The sequence below is a fragment of the Terrapene carolina genome, unplaced genomic scaffold, assembly GCF_002925995.2.
Source record: "Terrapene carolina triunguis isolate 2854851 unplaced genomic scaffold, T_m_triunguis-2.0 Scaffold234, whole genome shotgun sequence".
NCBI classification, from domain to species: Eukaryota; Metazoa; Chordata; order Testudines; family Emydidae; genus Terrapene; species Terrapene triunguis.
The window spans coordinates 7079248-7097900 of record NW_020664585.1 but is presented as its reverse complement, the minus strand read 5'-3'; the positions used below and the strand labels follow the sequence as shown (position 1 = coordinate 7097900).

General features: G+C 45.7%; 1 protein-coding gene across 1 annotated transcript; it reads left to right on the top strand.

Moving 5' to 3' along the window:
* The first annotated feature begins 1277 nt into the window (after nucleotides 1–1277).
* On the top strand, nucleotides 1278–18494 carry P2RX4 (purinergic receptor P2X 4). The gene is made up of 12 exons (XM_024196184.2): nucleotides 1278–1514; nucleotides 7531–7678; nucleotides 9298–9369; nucleotides 9524–9596; nucleotides 10503–10599; nucleotides 11591–11671; nucleotides 11834–11975; nucleotides 12992–13128; nucleotides 15041–15134; nucleotides 15243–15308; nucleotides 15402–15497; nucleotides 16422–18494. Exons 1-12 carry the CDS (start codon nucleotides 1375–1377, stop codon nucleotides 16452–16454), a joined length of 1179 nt encoding a protein of 392 aa, XP_024051952.1. The 5' UTR covers nucleotides 1278–1374; the 3' UTR covers nucleotides 16455–18494.
* The last annotated feature ends 159 nt before the right edge of the window (nucleotides 18495–18653 follow it).

Genomic DNA, 18653 nt, shown 5'->3' with positions numbered 1-18653 from the left:
TCTGTTTTGTTTGTTAATACAGCTACTTAACTCAAATGCTTGGGATTAAAATTGTCTGTGTTAAATCAGTGTTGCCAACTTTCGTCATTTTGACGTGAGTCTCACGGTATTCAGTGTTTATCTAAACTCCCCAGCTGCTGGAATCCGAGATTGCATGGAGAGATCAGCTTTCATGTTTTTTAAAAGTGCATTTCTAGCCCTTGTGGTTGTAGCGAAAAAGCTTGAAAACACGTAGTGCCCCCTAAAGGCTCAGAAGCCAGGCGGCAAGAGGACCCAAAATTTGATATTTTCTTTTTAAATCTCATGATTGTTGAACATGAGATTGCTTGGCAATCCCTATCTCTCCCCCCTGCCTTCATTTAAAGGGCTGTGAACCGCGGCGCTGGAACAGTTTGTATCTGTGGGTGCTGAGAGCCACTGACCCAAACTGTAAACCCTGTAAAACCACTTCCAGCCAGGGGGTGCAGCAGCCCCCCCCCCCCGAGAGCCCCAGGATTAATGCACGGTTTCAGAGTAGCAGTGAGGAGATATATATACACACATACAGGGTATGTCTACTCTACAGGATTAATCCGAATTTAGATAATTCGAATTTGGGAAACAGGTTGTATAAATTCGATTGTGCGCGGCCACACTAAGCACCTTAATTCGGTTTTAAACCACATTAATTCGGTGGTGTGCGGCCACACTACCCCATTAACTTAAACACAGTAATTCGGTGGTGTGCGTCCACACTAACCCTAATTCGAATTAACAAAATCGATTTAGGCTCTACTCCGTTCGTCGAGGTGGAGTACAGAAATCGATTTAAAGGGCCCTTTAATTCGAATTAACTGGCTCTGTAGTGTGGACGGGTGAAGGGTTAATTCGGATTAAGGCAGCTAAATCCGAATTAAAGTCCTAGTGTAGACCAGGCCACAGAGAGCATGAACAGGTGGGAGTTGTCTTACCAACTCTGAGAGGCCAATTAAGTAAGAGAAAAAAACTTTTGAAGTGATAATCAAGGTAGCCCAGTACAGACAGTTTGATAAGAAGCAAGTGTGAGAATATTTACACGGGGGGATAGATTCAATGTTTGTAATGGCTCAGCCATTCCCAATCCCTGTTTAACCCTGAGTTGATTGTGTAGCAGAACCACCACAACAGGCTCCTGCCCCAGGGCGGGAAGAGGCGGCCCAGAAACGCCCGCCGGGGGCTGGCCCGGGGCGGAGTTGCTCCAATAGGGGGTGCCCGCTCCCTGTCAATCCGGGGCCGGACCGCTGCGGGGGCGGCCGGGGGAGGGAGTTCCCGAGCCAGGGCCCCGGCAGGTCCAGCAGCTGCCGAGCCTGAACCCGCGGCCGAGGGAGGTGCGGGCCGCAGCCCCCAGCCGGACTCATGGCCTCCGGGGCGTGCTGCGGGGCGCTCCGCGGCTTCCTCTTCGAGTACGACACCCCCCGCATCGTGCTGATCAAGAGCCGCAAAGTGGGGCTGGTGAACCGGGCGGTGCAACTGGCCATCCTGGCCTACGTGGTCGGGTGAGCGGGGCTGGGGGAAGCCGGCGCGGCGGGTCCGCCCTGCAGAGCCCCTGCCCCGGGGCTGGCACGAGGCGCACCCCACCCCCCGGTGCGATCCGCCCCCCCTTGCAGGGACTTTCACTTTCATTTGTGATGACGCCGTTGGGAAAACAGCCCCCCCCCATCCCAGCTGTGTTTTGCAAAGGGGATTCCGGGGAAGAGATTCTCCCCCCCCCCCCGCCTGATGGGGGGCTGCTGACTTAGCGGGGGGTGCGCAGTGTTCTGGGTCCCCTGGCCAGGGATCAAGCAATGGCTAGCGGCAGTGGGCGCATGGGACAGGTGAAGTTGATACAGAGTTGTGTAACGACGTTTCTACGTTCGTGTCTTCCACCCCCTTTGCACTGGGAGTTGCCTGGGGGCAGGGAGCGAGCTTGGCCTCTGCTTGTACTGCTCCTGATCAGGGTCTCTGGGCGGTGGTGTAATAGCACGGGAGCTCCCCAGCGCTGCCTCCAAAATATTTGGACTCAATACTTCGGGTGCCAGGATGCGCAGCAACAAGGAAAGTGACCCTGCCCACAAGATAAGGGAAATATGCCTGGCAGGTAGGTTGTGGCCCAGATGGCTCCGGATCCCTGTGTTGTAACTGACTCTAAATCAAACCAACTAAACTCTGGGATTCTAAGGCAAATGTAGGGATTTAGCCAGAAGGAAGATCTTGGTCTCTTTAGTTTCCTGTAGCAGGCAGGTTATGTCTGCAGTGGAGGGCTCTTGCCTAGAGAACTTATCCTTGCTCAGCTTGTCTGTCACAACAGAGTTGGTGCCCTGAAGTTCCCCATTGTAAAGCTCACCTGATGGGTTGGGCCTTTGACCAAGTGATCTTACAAGCTCATGCAGATCCTGGAACTTAATGTTTACAGAGTTGTCATAGTAGCTAGTCGCCCAGGTCATCAATACTCGGGAAAACGGTTAATAAAAGAAAGTATCTTGACTTGAGTACTCAGCAGGGTCTGAAATATATTAAAACATGGAGTTCAGACTTCAGTGACTATCTTTTTGGGGCAGTTGTAAGTCCCAATAAATGAGGGACATAGCTGTTGTGGTTTTTATCCCCTAGAAAAAGTTCAAGGGAGTAAATACTAAGAACAGAAAAAGAATTATTTAGAGACCAAGGTTGTTTTTTTTTTTTTTTTTTTTTTTTTTTTTTTGGGTGTAATGGAGTGAAATCAAGCTAGGAAACTTAAGGTGAATATCAGGAATTACTAATAATAGTGATAATAGTGACCGGTTTCAGAGTAGCAGCCGTGTTAGTCTGTATCCGCAAAAAGAACAGGAGTACTTGTGGCACCTTAGAGACTAACAAATTTATTAGAGCATAAGCTTTCGTGGGCTACAGCCCACTTCTTTGGATGCATATAGAGTGAAACATATTGAGGAGATATATATATATATATATATATATATACACACATACAGAGAGCATGAACAGGTGGGAGTTGTCTTACCAGCTCAGCAGTCTCTCGTTGGAGTCTGTTTTTGAAGTTTTTCTGTTGTAAGATAGCCACCCGCAGGTCTGTCATTGAATGACCAGACAAGTTAAAGTGTTCTCTCACTGGTTTTTGAGTATTATGATTCCTGATGTCAGATTTGTGTCCATTAATTCTTTTGCGTAGAGACTGTCCGGTTTGGCCAATGTACATGGCAGAGGGACATTGCTGGCACATGATGGCATATATCACATTGGTAGATGTGCAGGTGAACGAGCCCCTGATGGTATGGCTGATGTGATTAGGCCCTGTGATGATGTCACTGGAATTGATATGTAAACTAGATACGATCAACTCAGGATTGAATAAGGACTGGGAATGGCTGAGCCATTACAAACATTGAATCTATCTCCCCTTGTAAGTATTCTCACACTTCTTATCAAACTGTCTGTACTGAGCTATCTTGATTATCACTTCAAAAGTTTTTTTCACTTACTTAATTGGCCTCTCAGAGTTGGTAAGACAACTCCCACCTGTTCATGCTCTCTGTATGTGTGTGTGTGTATGTATGTATATATATATATAATATATATATATCCTCAATATGTTTCACTCTATATGCATCCGAAGAAGTGGGCTGTAGCCCACGAAAGCTTATGCTCTAATAAATTTGTTAGTCTCTAAGGTGCCACAAGTACTCCTGTTCTTTTTAATAATAGTGAGTCTCACATGGACAGTGATGGAATCCCCTTTACTTAAAACTGGGCTAGGTAAAGCATTTCAATATGCCACAGAGCCTTTTGCTACTGGATGGAGAGAATTACATTTAGTCTAATAGTTCTTACATATCTAATATCTGTTATGCTAATAGATTGAAAAATTCAGGGTCTTGTATTGAACTGCTGACACCTTATTTAGTTGTGACACTCTGAGAATCTTTCCCAGCCCTGAAGAAGAGCTCTATGTAAGCTCGAAAGCTTGTCTCTGATCAGCAGAAGTTGGTCCAATAAAAGATATTGCCTCACCCACTTTGTCCCTCTGATATCCTGGGACCGACATGGCTACAACAACACTGCATACACCTTATGGAAACATCAGTGTCTTCTTAACTGGCTGTTCTATCATAGAATCTGCATTTCTCTCTGTCATCTGTTGTGAATTTTGGTCGTGTCACTTGACTGCTGTTGAAATAGCTGATATCACAAACAGAAAGATGGACATCAGATGATAGCGAGAAATTTAACTTAATGCGGATGTCACAAGCCCTCAAAGAGGAGAAATAAGATATGTAATTGGAATGTCTTTTTAACAGTATTGCCTTAACTTCCATGGGGCACCAAAAGGTCTCTGGGTGACTTGACTGCATAACAGAGGAATGGTAAAGTGGCATTAATTTGTGACTTGGTTGGATTCTTCTGCTGGCAGCCTGATTCTCCTCTCTCCCCAGTCTTATGCGTGTAATGCTATTGACTGTGCTGGAGTTACTCCTGATATGCGCTGGACTGGGTGAGAGGAGACCAGCCCGTTTCCATGCACAAGGAAAAACGCCGGTGCTGTCATCTCTGCTTTTTCTTACAAAAACTTGAGGTCATTTCTTACCTGGCTTCTTCCTATCTGGTTTCTCACTGTGCTCTTCTACTCTGAGATTTTTGGCTTGTTGTCAGTTCTTCGTTTACCACAGCTCAGTGGTTTTCTCCACAGCCATCCTCCCCAAAGTCCTTTCCCATCTGCCCACTAAATGTAAAGTGGAAAGAAACCTCAGCCTATCTAGTTCCTTTTTCAGCTGAACAAATCTCCAAAAATAGAATGGAGAACCTAAGGCAATTAACTTAAGGGCCTGATCCAGTCCCATTAAAGCAAATGGAAAGACTCCCCTTGACTGTACTGGGAGTTCAACTGGAACCTAAGCTTGTTTGGCTATTGCTGGTGTTTCTGTCTTCTGAGATAAGGTAGCTCCTCTTCATGGATAGTGTCACGTCTAGTGCCAGCTCCCTTTAATGGGGCTGTCCTTAGCTGTCAAGGCTCAGACATCCAGGGAAGTCATCAGGCCTTTTGAAAGGATCTTAAACTGGATTTCCCTAAATAAGTGGCTCAGCCCCATAAGATGGCTTCCAAGTGACAGAGCAGAAACTCTCTAGAGAGAATGGCCTTGTGGCTGTTCCGAATTGTGGGATTTCCGAAGTGTTGTGAATGGAATGCCCCAAGCTGCTCTCAGGGGCTTGAATTTTCAATACCTGACTCGTAGGCTAAACTGTTGTGCAGGACAGAAGCATATCGGGCTGAGGGATAGCTGTCTGCCTTTTACAGTATGAGAGTCTTGGGAATTGGCACCAGAGGCTGGACCAGGAGATCACTGACCAGGATGATCTCATGTGTTTGTCTTCAATGTGGCTTGTTACTTGTAACTTCCTCCTCTCACATGTTTGAGACATTTCCTGTCCCCGAACTATCTTCATACTAGTCAGTAACAGTACTGCCAACCTCCAGTGCTCAAAAATCACGGGGGACCTCCCACAGATCATGAGATTGGTTTAGAAATAATGAAGTTTTTAAAACAACAATATGGGCTCTTCATTTGCTTTCTGGTTTTTTTTAGCTCTTAGAGTTCATGGTTTCAAGCTTTTCTCTGTAATCATGAGGGCTAGACTTTTCTCTAAAATTTTGAGATTCTCAACACGAGTCCGGGAGCTGGGGTTTTAAGAAACTCCAAATATCCCAAGGCTAATGACAAACTTTGGCAACATTAAAATTCTCAAAAACTGCAAGAGAGATCAAATTTCCTGTTACCTTGATGTACTAAGGTAATGTCAGTATCAGGATGGATAAAAATCAATTTAAACAAAAAAACCCCATCAAAAAATTGGATTTTTTTTTTATTTAAATCGGATTTTTTTGATAAAATGCTTTTTGAGGGAAAAACCTATCTAAAGATAGTTTTAATTAAGATACATTATAGCTCAAAGATATCTCATCATGGAATAGGGATTATAAATTCTAATTCTATAGTATGAGACAATATATTCACGTAATGTTTAAGAAAAGTCTTGTATATGAGTTCCAATAGTTCATGGATTAGCGATCCAGTTTTATGGGGTTCCACAGGCTTCTGTATAGATTATTTAGGTTAATCTTTCTATCTGCCCAATTGGACTCAGTGCTCAGTCTAGAAGATACCATCAGAGATGTTTAGTTTTGCCGTTCTCAAACTGTGGATTTGTGTATCCGGAGATAACATGCTTGTTAACAGCAAAAATGTTTTTAAATAAATAAATAATATATAGAGGGGAGAAAGAACAGACCTCAACCCTATTGTCCCTCTGCAAATTTGTGTACACAGAGTCAATTCCTTACCTCTCTCTAAAAGTGCAAAGTTTCAAAAAGTTCAGTGAATAGAAGATTGTTGGGGCAGAATAGATCTGGACAAGGAGAAGAAGTCTGGAGATAAATGTGAGAAGGGAGGGACAGGCAATAGAAACAAAATTGAAACTGTTTGAGCAGCATATTCCAGAATGCACTTTTATGTAGAAATCCATGATTAAATCAAGTCTTCCTGACTAGTGATTTAAATCAAATCAAATCCACCCTGGTCAGTATTACTTTAAATGGCCTCCCTTAAGGAAAAATCTATGGGCCTGACTTTTCCACTGCCTCGTGCATTCACGTACCCTGTGTGAGAGCATCTATGCATGTGTGAGTGATTTACCACTTGTATAAGTGGGTGGAGAACTCTGTTGGTAGCAGTCCCGTTTTATACCCACTTTTCATGGTTGGAAACACAGCAAGGCCCAATACAGGGAGAACAGGCCCCTACATTGCCTGAATGGAGCTAATGGACTGGTCAAACCAGGTAGTGACATCTGTAGATGGTGGAGCAATAAAAGGTAAATGCAAGCTGCTCACTGGGGCTCTCCTAAAATAGATGATCCTGTCAGATAACAAAAGCACATGGGACCCATATGTATTGTCAGCCTGATTCTGCTCCCACCCTTACTGGTGTAAAGCAAGAGTAACTCCACTGATGTCACTATACCAGTGTGAGTAAGAGCTGAATGGGGGATGGGACTTGTCTAGATACAAAAGCCCACAAGTGTCTGCTGTTCTCTGCTTCAGTCTTTGCAGCTGATTCTCATTTGATGTTGTGAGTGTATCTGTCATTTCCACCTCAAATAATGCCTGGCGTCTGCCAGATCACCCTTCTCATTTCAGATCCTAGCCCTAAAACTTACCTGTGAAAACTTCCAGTGCAAACCCACTGCTGAAGGGATCCAATAGTTATATAATACCCCACAAAGCAGGTGACTGGGGGGATTACAGCGTCTTTCAGGTGTTTGAGAAGCATTAGTTAAGGCTGTCCTTCCAGGCGAAATGGGTCCCTATTAGCCCCATTTTACAGATGGGGGTGGGAGGGAAATGAGTCACATCTTAAGAGACTCTCCCAAAGTCATCTAAGGAACTAGAAATAGAACCCAGGCCTCCAGGCTCCCAGTCACACTGCTGGGATCTCGAAAGGTGTCTCAGTGCAGAAGCCATGATGAATTTTCCTTCTTTTGCAGCTGGGTCTTTGTGTGGGAAAAGGGCTACCAGGAAACCGACTCTGTGGTCAGTTCTGTTACCACCAAGGTGAAGGGAATAACCATGACAAACACTTCGGAGTTGGGACTCCGGGTCTGGGATGTGGCTGATTATGTTATTCCACCTCAGGTATGGGCTTTTCTGGCACAGTTTGATAGGGCTTTGCCAACAAACAGACGTCTCTCGCAGACAGGTGTTCAACTCTGGAACGCCCGTTCTCTGTGGCTGCAGCAAAACTACTGGTCTGAAAAAGGCATTTGGCTATTAGCCTGGTTTCCAGAGGCACTAAACATCTGCAACTCCCACTGACTTCATCAGGGTTTAAGAGTGCTCAGCACTACTGTGTCTTGAGCATGAAGCTTGTCTGTTTGTATGTATCCAGCCTCTGGATAAAGCTGCAGTAATGACCCAGGTATTCTCTCCTACTTCTGTATTGCTTTGTTTGTTTAAAAGCCAATAGACCAAAGTTAAACACTGTATTCTCTCAGGCTCAATGGTCCTAACAGTTCTCAAATAACCTGATCCGGAACTAAACAGGAACTGTTGGAAGTTACTGATTGACAGAGGAGAGCCTGCAGCCATTTCGATACTTGTATGTTCTGAGTGGGCAGTACTTGGCCTTCAACCCTCCCTGGACACCTACAGCCTGCCAGCCTTTGAATGACTCTGTCCACAGCAAACCTGGTGGAGAAGTGCCAGAGCCTTCTTAGTGGGAACTTGCCAATTAAGTAATTAAGACTAGTTTGCTGGTGCATGAGCAAGGAAAGGCATCTGAGCCCGTTGGGCTTGTGCCCTAAAGAAATGCAGGTGGGAGATCAGTGCCTGCAGGTGGAAAAGTACAAAAGCACTAAGGCTGGAACAGGTTCCACATTAAGAGATTAAAAACGCAAGCTCTGGTCATGCCAGCTAATCCATGCAGTTGGGAGCTTTCTGCCTGCACCGGACCTATTGAAATAAATGGTACTCCGTTCAGGAGCATTGTGCCTGTGTGGATCAGCTTGCAGGACTGAGTGGTCCTTGGCAGTGGCCAGTGGTCCTCTTTGCACACTCGTATGAAAACCCCAGCATGTTCTAGCAGTAGCTGCCTCTGGCCGTGTCACAGATCTACATACTAATGTTAACGTCCCTCGAGGTGTTCAGCCTGGTGCTAAACTAATATCTAGGGCAGTGGTTCTCAACCTGTTTACCATTGCTGGCTGCTTATGCAGCTTTCTATGTGTTATGTGGGCCGCATCCAAATAATATATACACTACCTGTATGGCCCTGAGGATGTCACATGAGCCGCAACTGTGTGCTGATTGGGCTGCAAGCAGCCCATGGGCCACAGGTTGAGAACCACTGATCAAGGGTGACATGTCATCTCCTTGTTTCATTACACCTGACTTGAGCTGTTGCTTCAACTGCTGGGAGCCTTGTCTGTGCCAGTGCCACCCCACTAGAGCTGCACCATTGGAGAGTTATGGAGTGGTCCTTAACTGTCATAGTGTGGATTCAGTGAACCTCTGGACAGAGCACAGTAGAAAGGGTTATACTCCTTCAGGACTGTTCTGTCCTAAGGAATGAGGATTCTTCAAGTGATGCCTGAGACACTCTATTACAATAGCAGTGCATGTGCTCTCTCCAAACACTAGCTTTCTACAGCACCACCTGAGAACCTGTTAATGCAGATCAAGTGAGGCTCTTGCTTTCCAGAGCATCGCTGCTTAGAACTAACCCATAAATCTCATTGATTGTCTTGCCTATTCAGGGGGAGAATACGTTATTCATCATGACAAACCTGATAATCACACTGAATCAGACACAAGGCTATTGTCCTGAGGTAGGTACGGTCTCTGGCAGTCTCCTTTATACTTTATCTCCAGAAGAGTCTAATCCTTAACTGGGAGGAGTAACTCCCATCTCGTGGCGGGGAGGGAAGGGGGGAGGGTGGCAAGTCATCTTTGTGACTTATAGTAACAATTCTTCCCCTCTAGCTTCCAGATAAGACAACTGTGTGTAATTCCAGTAAGGACTGTACTGCAGGATACATAGGCACTCACAGCAATGGTATGAAACCAATGTACACTGTATTGGGACACCTAAGAGGTTGTGTTGTCACTAGTACAGGAGGGGAAGCAGTGTTTCGTCCGATTACCTTGGCTTTTATTCTGTAAGCAAAGTGTAATACAACTTTAGACGAGAGGCCTCACAAAAGGGAGCACAAAGGGATAAATGTTCTAGTACCACAGGAAAATAGGAACGTTACTGATCTGAACTCCATAAAGTGAAGTTTATTGGCAGCTGTAAACCTCTGCTGTGCTAGTCATTCCCCTCTGGTCAAGTTAGATTTCCTTACGCACAGCCTTTCAGAAGTCAGCATCCACTTACCAGGTTAACAAGATCGGTTTAAATGGCGGGAAGTTATAACGCTTCATGTCCCGTGTAAACAGTAAAATACCCTGGAATTTTCTTCTAGCCCTTCAATTTCAGTGTATCAGACTGATGTTCTAAAATGGCACCATAATTAATCAGACTCTTCCCATTATGGGCTGGGATGGAGACATGGCTGGTGGTTTTGGGTTGGCCCTCTCACGATTTTGGCAGAGTTTCTCAAGGGCAGTATTGAGGTTTCCAGGTTAGACTTACCATAGGAACCAGCTGTTACCAGATTCTCACCAAGCGGCAAAGAAGCCAGTTTTCCTGCTGACTCTTTAGAGGCCACCCACTGCTAATGTTAACCCCGCTGCGGTGGGCGTTAGCCCTCCCCTAACAGGCAGGTTTACACTGGTGCTATCCCTAACTAGTATAGTTACCAGGGGGTTCTGTTGTTGAACTTTCCCCGTGATGTGGGGATAACCTATCCAGCCTGTTAGCGCCTTACAGGGTGATGAGGGTTGTGTGTCACAGCCTGTGTGAATGTTGCCATGCTGTTCTCGATGCCCAGGTATTAACTCTGTTCCCATGTCCTTCCAGGAGTCCAGACTGGGAAGTGTAGGGAATACTCCACCTCTGTCAAAACCTGTGAGATCTATGCTTGGTGTCCCGTGGAGAATGACACACATTTACCTAAGTGAGTGCTGTCTGTTGCCACATTCTATTTACCACTGATGGGCGGGCTGGCGGCCCATGCGGTCTTGAACCGGAGGGGTGGTCTCTGGCCAGTGGCTCTTACTGTGTGGTCCAATAATGGAAGTTTGAAAACCACGGCCAAGGAGGCTTTGGTGCACTTGTAGCAGGAATGGGGGAGAGCTGAGAGCAGTCACTGCCTGCTGAAAAGAATTGTCAGATAAGCCCTGCGGCATCTCGGAACTGCATGGCAGCTGGTGTCACCTGCCGGCACAGTGGGCTGCTTCCTCAAGGTGGATGAGTAACATGGAAAGCAATGGCTGACGCTAACTTCCAGCCGGGTGGCAATACAAGCCAGAGGTGTGAGTCCCGGCTGGCATCGGAGGTAGTGCGCTAAAGAGAATAGCGTAACTTGGGAAGCAGTGGGACCATTCTAGCTGCCCTGAGTACAAATCCGCTGAGACCTCGTAGGTACCTATTTGGGGGCTGCTAGCACATGGTACTGCGGCTACTGTACCGTTTGAGCGTACTAATCAATGAGAGCTAGCGCAGTACGTCCACTCGAGTGGGGAGTCACACTCCTAGCTCATAAGTGTGGACGTAGCCTTAGTTGCGTACTGGCCACTTCCCAGTTTTAGATTACAGGAACTGTCCAGTGCACTCTTCTACCACAACATAAATCTAATACTAATACATCCCCCTATGTAGACTAAGGAGTCTAATTCAGTGCTGCTAGAAAAGTAAACCAGGAGTCAAACTCGTGACGCCTATGATCCCCTATTTCACTCCCACTCCCTCTGTCTAGCTTTATAACGTGCACACTGCTATAGGAGCTTTGGGCAAGTGCCTTCACTCCTCTATCTCAATTTACCCACCAGTAAGGTAGGTGTAACTTACCTGCCTTACAAGGGTGTTGGATAACTGGCTTCACAAAGTGCTCTGAGATGCTGTGTATGGACACTGCAAAGGTGAATGTTTTTAATCTTGTTTCATAGGCCGGCTTTCCTAAAGGATGCTGAGAACTTCACCATTTTGGTGAAGAACAATATCTGGTATCCCAAATTCAACTTCACCAGGTAAGTATCCCGTAGAGGTGCTAGTGTGATCACTGGGGCTAGTACTTCTCTGCTGAACAGGGTGTTGAGAAGCTTGGTGAGCTGCGGGCTGGGATGGAGGAGGATGTGCAGGAGCACAGGGCTGCTGTAACACGTCTCGTCTCTTCTTTCGTGCCGCTTCAGGCGAAATATTCTGCCCTCTATCAGTACCACTTACCTCAAGACCTGCATTTACGACCCTAAAACGGATCCCTTCTGCCCAATCTTCCGAGTCCATCGAATAGTTGAAGCTGCAGGACAGAATTTTCAAGAGATGGCTGTTGAGGTATGTGGAAATTCTGTCCTCACTTAGGCCAGATCCACACTATAAACTTACATGGGCATGTCACTCAGTTATCCACTCCCCTGAGCGACAGTTATACTGACCTGACCCCCGGGGGCGACAGCGCTCTGTCGACGGCAGGGCTTCTCCCCCTGACATAGCTACCACCTCTCACAGAGGTGGATTAACTACGCCGACGGGAGAAAGTGCTACAGCGTTTGAAGTGTAGACCTGCCCTTTCGTGTTTGTTCAATGAGAGGACGCAACAAAGGAACAGGAGCCATTGTTACGCAGCTTCTTCAACTGCCTCAGAACGTAATACTTGCTCGTGCTGGCAGCCATCTAACAAGTAGCAAAACGACTGCTAGTTAGAAGGCTTTTTTTTTTCCCAGGGCCATAGGGAATATTTTAACTTTACTTTGTAAATATTTAACTTCCCTTCTGTTTGTCTTGCGTGGCACTCGTGAAAACGCTTATGCAGTATTATGAACAAGGGCTCATTCAGCATAAGTGAAGTAAAGCTGGTAAACAATTCAGCTGGGGTCTGGGACTGTGCACCACTAACAGTGGAAAGGGTTTGTGTGCCTGAGACCGTTCTAAAGTCTTGCGTTTTCAGTGAAAGACACCATGTGTAAGTAGTTTTTGGTTGGTTGGTTTGTTTTAATAAACTGGATCCTGGTTTCTCTTGCTGATTTTTTTTTTTTTTTTTTTTTTTTTAAATGGGCTGGAAAGTAACAGCTTGTTCTATGGGTAGGAAGTTGGGGGACACGCCACGTACATCACCCCTGAATTACAAGTTTCACATTGGCAAATGTGTGAGCTTAAGTCTAGTGGGGTATCTGCAGTGGGATGAGAAGCAAATCTTGATGTGTACCTCGAAACCAGATATGCTCTTCTCTAAACTAGCGTGTCCAGGTCAACGTGAAGAAATCCCTTTGACAGGTTGGCCAGCAATTTTAAGCTACCCCCTCTGATGCATTTGCTCTGTGTGCGCTTTTTTGTTTGTTTGTGCTGTGCAGGGTGGAGTAATGGGGGTGCAGATCAACTGGAACTGTGACCTTGACAAATCTGCTTCTTACTGTGTGCCAAAATACACCTTCCGTCGCCTTGATAACAAGGATTCTGACCACACGGTCTCACCTGGATATAATTTCAGGTACACGGTTGAGTAGCAGAGTCTGCGGTGTCATTATGGCTCACTCCACATTATTAGTACAACTACGGGGGTTCTTGGGAACCAGGTTGTGATGCTCTTTCTGCCCCAGTTCATGTCATGATCTAGCTACCAAAAACCAATTTGTCTTATGACCACCAAAGAGTCCCCCTTACCGTGGACCAGATCCTCAGCTGCTATAACTCATTGTAGCAATGCTGAGGTCAGTGGAGATACGGTGACTTAAGTGGCTGGGTCAGAGCCTCAGCTTAACATGCACTGAATCATGTCTGTAGCAGTGCAGCCTATGAAAATCTGGGCAGCCCTCCCATCATGTTTCATAGGAGGATAGAGTGCCCAGAGGATCTGCACGTGGGGCAATGAACTCTGGCGCCCCCTATTGTTTAGATTTTGGGTGCAGGGAGAACTAGTCCACTGCACTATGTAGGTACAGCTAGATGATAGTGTTTCACTCTGGTTACAAGATGACAACTACTAGAAGCACTTAACCAATATAGCTCTACCACTCTGCTGGCAAAGCACTCCTAGTGTGGCTGCAACTGGGAGAGCTCATGATAAGAGAAAGTGTGGCTTGCTTCAGCTGCTTCTCCCTCCATTTTGCCAGTGTAGCTGCGTCTACACCAGGGATGTTTAGCAGTACAGCTATATCAGGGAGATCACAGCCCTAGACCTGGCTGGAGGGCCAGCTTAAACCACCGGCAAGAGCAATGTCTGACTGTCTACCGTGGTTACAGCACTAACTGTAATGTGTGCTGGCTCAAGTTGTGTCTACTATGTCACTAAGGTTACAAAACACTCCAGCTAGCGTAGCGGGCATATCTGATAGAACTTGAAAATTTGTGAATCTTAAATTCTGGCAGAAGGTCGACTGCCTAAAGACTATGATGTGACAGCCCGAAGGCTAAGACTCTTTATGTAGAGATTCTCATGTAAACAGAAGACAGTGTTTCATCCAACGTCTGTCACGGGAGGCTGCTTTGCTGTGGAAAGCTGATAGGGTTTGTTCACACTTATAGAGGCCTGCAGGCTTTTTAGGATGTCTAGCAAACTCCAAATGCTGTCAAGACCTATTACACTAGCGTATTTGATTAGAACAGGCTGGTCCAACTATGCAGAGCGTAAACTGCTTCTAGACTTGGCCATTGACACTTACCATTGTGTGTGCTTATTATGGAAAAAACGTGTAGCCAAATAGCAGTCATTCCTCTTCTCTTCCGTCCTTTCTTCTCTTTCCACTTGAAGCAGCAAATCACATGGCACAGTAAGTCTGATCTCCCTCTTTCTCCCCTATTAAATGTCTGCATGCAAGTAGTGTTGCTTGAGCTAAGAAAATGACTTCTGTGGCTGCAACCTTGTAGCTCCAAGTACTGTCACTAAGCAAGTCTTATTCAAGTCTGAAGTACTATCTGTTCCCTTTAGCAAATCACATACCTGCAAAAATCCTCTGTACCTCCCACATCAGACTGTATATAGCTTGGTGGATCCTTTGGGTGGCTCTGCTATAAATCTGTAAACTAAAACCCTCTTGATATTTTCACTCGCACTTTGTCCTGTTGAAAACTAAATTACTCATCTGAAATGCTCTGACTGCACGAAGAGGTATCCAAGGTTGGTTATAAAGAGCACTCATGTGGATTTCCCCTCTTCCACTCCTCCCCTGCCTGTGCTTCAGAACTCTTCCAAACCCAGCTCTTCTAATCTAGCCACTAACTACTTCTGTCTAAGGCTCTCTCAACTTCTCCTTGATGGATATTGCATGGCATGTGTAATTGTAATAATACAAGCTCATCCGTTCATTGGCCAGTATGAGTAAAATAATGGCAACAGTGGGATCGGGGTGGAACAGAAAGTAACCCCTAATTTTTTTAAAGTCTCTAAAACACTTGTTCTTCAGGTTTGCAAAATACTACAAGGACGCAAGTGGCACTGACTCGCGGACACTAATTAAGGCTTACGGCATCCGTTTTGATATCATGGTGTTTGGAAAGGTAGCTCTTTGTTTCTTGAGCAGTCTCATGGCTGACTCCTTTATTCACTTCTAAATGTTTTCAGAGTCTGCAAAAATGCTTATAACTGTCACTCTGTGTCTCTGTTAGGCAGGAAAATTTGATATAATTCCTACAATGATTAACATTGGCTCTGGGCTAGCACTGTTTGGAGTGGTAAGTTACATTGTCTTTATTGAGACAGATTTTTAAACTAATATCTGTTTGCCTTGAAGTAAGAACAGTTACAAGATCTTTGATCTCAACTAGGCAACAGTCCTGTGTGACATCGTGGTTCTGTACTTCATGAAGAAGAGATATTACTACAGAGAGAAGAAATACAAATACGTAGAAGATTATGAACTGGTAAGCAGCATGGCTGTGTGTGGTTAGTCATAGTTGCAGCCAAGTTCACTCCCCCCTCCTCCCCCCCCGACGTTGTGGCTTGTCCATGGATAAATGGAAATGATTATCTGCAGCCAGATGACCCCTAAGTTAGCTCTATCCAGATCCCAAATGCAGAGTTTCATAGATGAGGGGGTGGAGAAGGACAGGACTTCTCAAAGGGGCCAATTTTATGTATTGGTGGAACCCAAGACCCTAGGAACCAGTGTCTATCCTCCATGAAACATGATCTTGTTCCTGATGCAGGGATGGGAGAAATTTCAACCTGCTCTCACTGTATTTCAGTCCTGACCTGTAACCCCAGCACCTGCCTCTTGTGAGCCGAAGATGTTGGGATAAAGACTAATACTCCTCTTCCCCAAACCTTTCCACTGGTGACCTAAGTGTGATCCTGCTCTGAAAAGTGACTTTTAAAAAAAAAAGTTATTCCTGTTGATCTGAATTCACAGGTCAAAGTGTCTGTCTGTAACTGACATTAGCTTCCTAACTGCCAGCACCATAAACAATTCTGGGATCTAGATGTGAGGCTGGGCTGTTCCTAGTATCTCTTGGAGAATAGAGTGTCTGCCCTCTGCTGCCTCCTTGTCTTCAACAGGACTTCACCCAAGCTGCTGAGGGCAGGATTTTTGCCCTGCAGCTGAAATTTGGTTGGAAATGCTTATGCGTGAGCTGGACTCACCTGTGAAAAACCACAAATTGATTATCTAATACACACAGGGAGCAGATTTCTTGTGGGAAGGTTCCTTTTTTGGCTGACTAGATCAAGGCAGGATTCCAATGCTGGTCTCCAGGAGTGAGCTGCTAGTGCACTACCCTAAACTAGGGTCTGCCCATTTTGCCCTCACTGTAAGTGTAATGATGGTCTACCCTCTGTCCTTTTTAAAGGGACCCAGTGAGACCTATGGAACACAATCATGACAGCGGTGGTGCGGCAGCATCAACTGCCCAACATGAAGAGCTGCTGTGAATGTTATTCTGCTTCATGGAGAGACAGTAAGATGATGATGCTGCAGGCTTCCCTTCCTGGAACTGGGTTAATCAATCTGCGTTCTCCAAGTGGAAAGAGAAACCTCCCTCATTACTTTAGGGCTGACAAACAGTGCATTCTTGTTCCCTGTCACTGACAAACTAGGGAAAGTTCTGAAGTTACTAGTTGTTCAAATTCTGCCCACAGTAAACAAATGTATGCCAAACTTTCATGGAAAGCATCTCAAGATAAGTAACAGTGGAGTAAGTCTCCCCTTCCCCATTACTTCCTGTATCCCCATATCCTCTAGAAAGCTCCCTGGAGGGGCCAGCCAGCCAAAGCCTACCTCTTTGCTAGAGGCTTAGACAGTTGAGCCAGGATGAGTGTTGAGATGAGTGACATTAAGTGGGGGAAGGGTAGCTGCCCTCCCTTGAGGTTACTTGTTGGTGGGAGAGCCAGGCCCCTCTTAAGAGGTGAGATCCCTTCCCCAGCTGTGGTGAACCTGGTGGCTAGTCTTCCCCCTCAGGGCTGGAGAGCATCTAGCTACAGCATGATGGTAATAAAATGTATTTCCTTACTGTGAGGGCAAGTCAACCGCTAACCTGCAGGTTACCCCTCATGTATCTGATCTTCAGGAGCCCAGAGTCGGAGATGAAGCGCTCTCTAGGTCTCCTGCATTTGAGTAAGTGGCTGCTGCATTTATAAAGAGGCTGCTGCTTTTCTGGTCCTCTTAAAATTCAGTGTTTGTAATGAAGGAAAAAGATGACAACAGTGATAGCACTTCACAATGAGTGGAGATGCCAATATTCCAAATACACAAATTAACTATATTGAATACACTTTCTTCTAAGTGATTTGATATAAGAGGTGAATCCATTCTATAGTGAACCAATAAAGCCCTCGCAAAGGTAAAGCATGGTCTCTTTTCTTAGAAATGCTGCAGCTGGTGAGGCCAGGGCAGAGCTGAAGTGTTCTCACCAGCTACTGCCACTGTTGGAAAAGCGCTTTTCCTATGTTGGTGCTAGGGTAGAGGTGTACACAGCCTAGAGGAGGGAGCAGACTCTGACCACTCCAGCTGTGAACCAAACTCACCCTTCCACAGCAGGATTTGTACGTGGTCCTAATAGCTACGATCTATCCAGTGGACAGATGCAAGGACTAGTGCTCTATGAGCTACAGCCTGCCCCTGTTCTCCTTCCCCTCCACAGTCCTAAACTTCAACAGCATAGCCACTGAATTTAGCTTAGATGGGCCTGTCTTAAATGCCAGGAGAACAGGCTTGGGGGGGCGGGGGTTGAAAAATCAGGCTTTCAGAGGAAGTCAGCTGTACCTAAGTACAGGATACAGAGGCTAGCAGGTAAAGCCTCCTAAACCTTGTCTGAAAGTCACTACACTTCTTCCATTGACATGGCTAGACCTACATCTGGGGAAATGGGGTGGGGGGTTACCTTGTGGACAGGGCCAAGCTCTGTTGTTTGGCTCTTTGCATAATGCTGTCACCAGGTGCTCTCAGCAAAAAAGGGAAGAGGTACCCTGAATATTTTGCCAGCCGTGGAAAAGTTTTCCCAAAAGAAGTGTCAGAAGTTGCCATCCATTAGCACACAACCACCCACAAAGGCAGCAGTAGGAACGATCTTGCTTTTGGAGGGCTGCTACTCATCTCTTCCACTTAAGTTGCACATTTAATACTAAGCCTAGGCCACACTGAAGATTTTTCCCTACCATCTCATGCAAATAGGCTGAGACAGTTGCACACAATGGTTTAAACAAATGGCAGCGGGCCTGCAGCAATACTCCCACCACTGCTAACGGGGGTATCCTGGTCTCTTCCCCTTGCCACTACTAAGAACTATCCATCTCATTTAGCAGCACGAATGATCAAGCTCTCAGCCATGCTAGCAGGTTCCTGCTGTTTCACCATTTCTCTAATGCAGGATAAAGTTCTCTGGGTCAAGCAGAATAAAAGTTCTCCAATAAAGAAGCTAACTGGGGGTTGATGTTTGCAGGCTATTTATTTCAACTTGTACAGAGAAGCTTAAACATCTGTGGAAAAACACCTACATTTATTTTATTAGTTAATATAATTTAAGTGATAAATACACAGTATTTAAACTTTATACACTTGATGAAGTAAAATGCATAGTAAACAG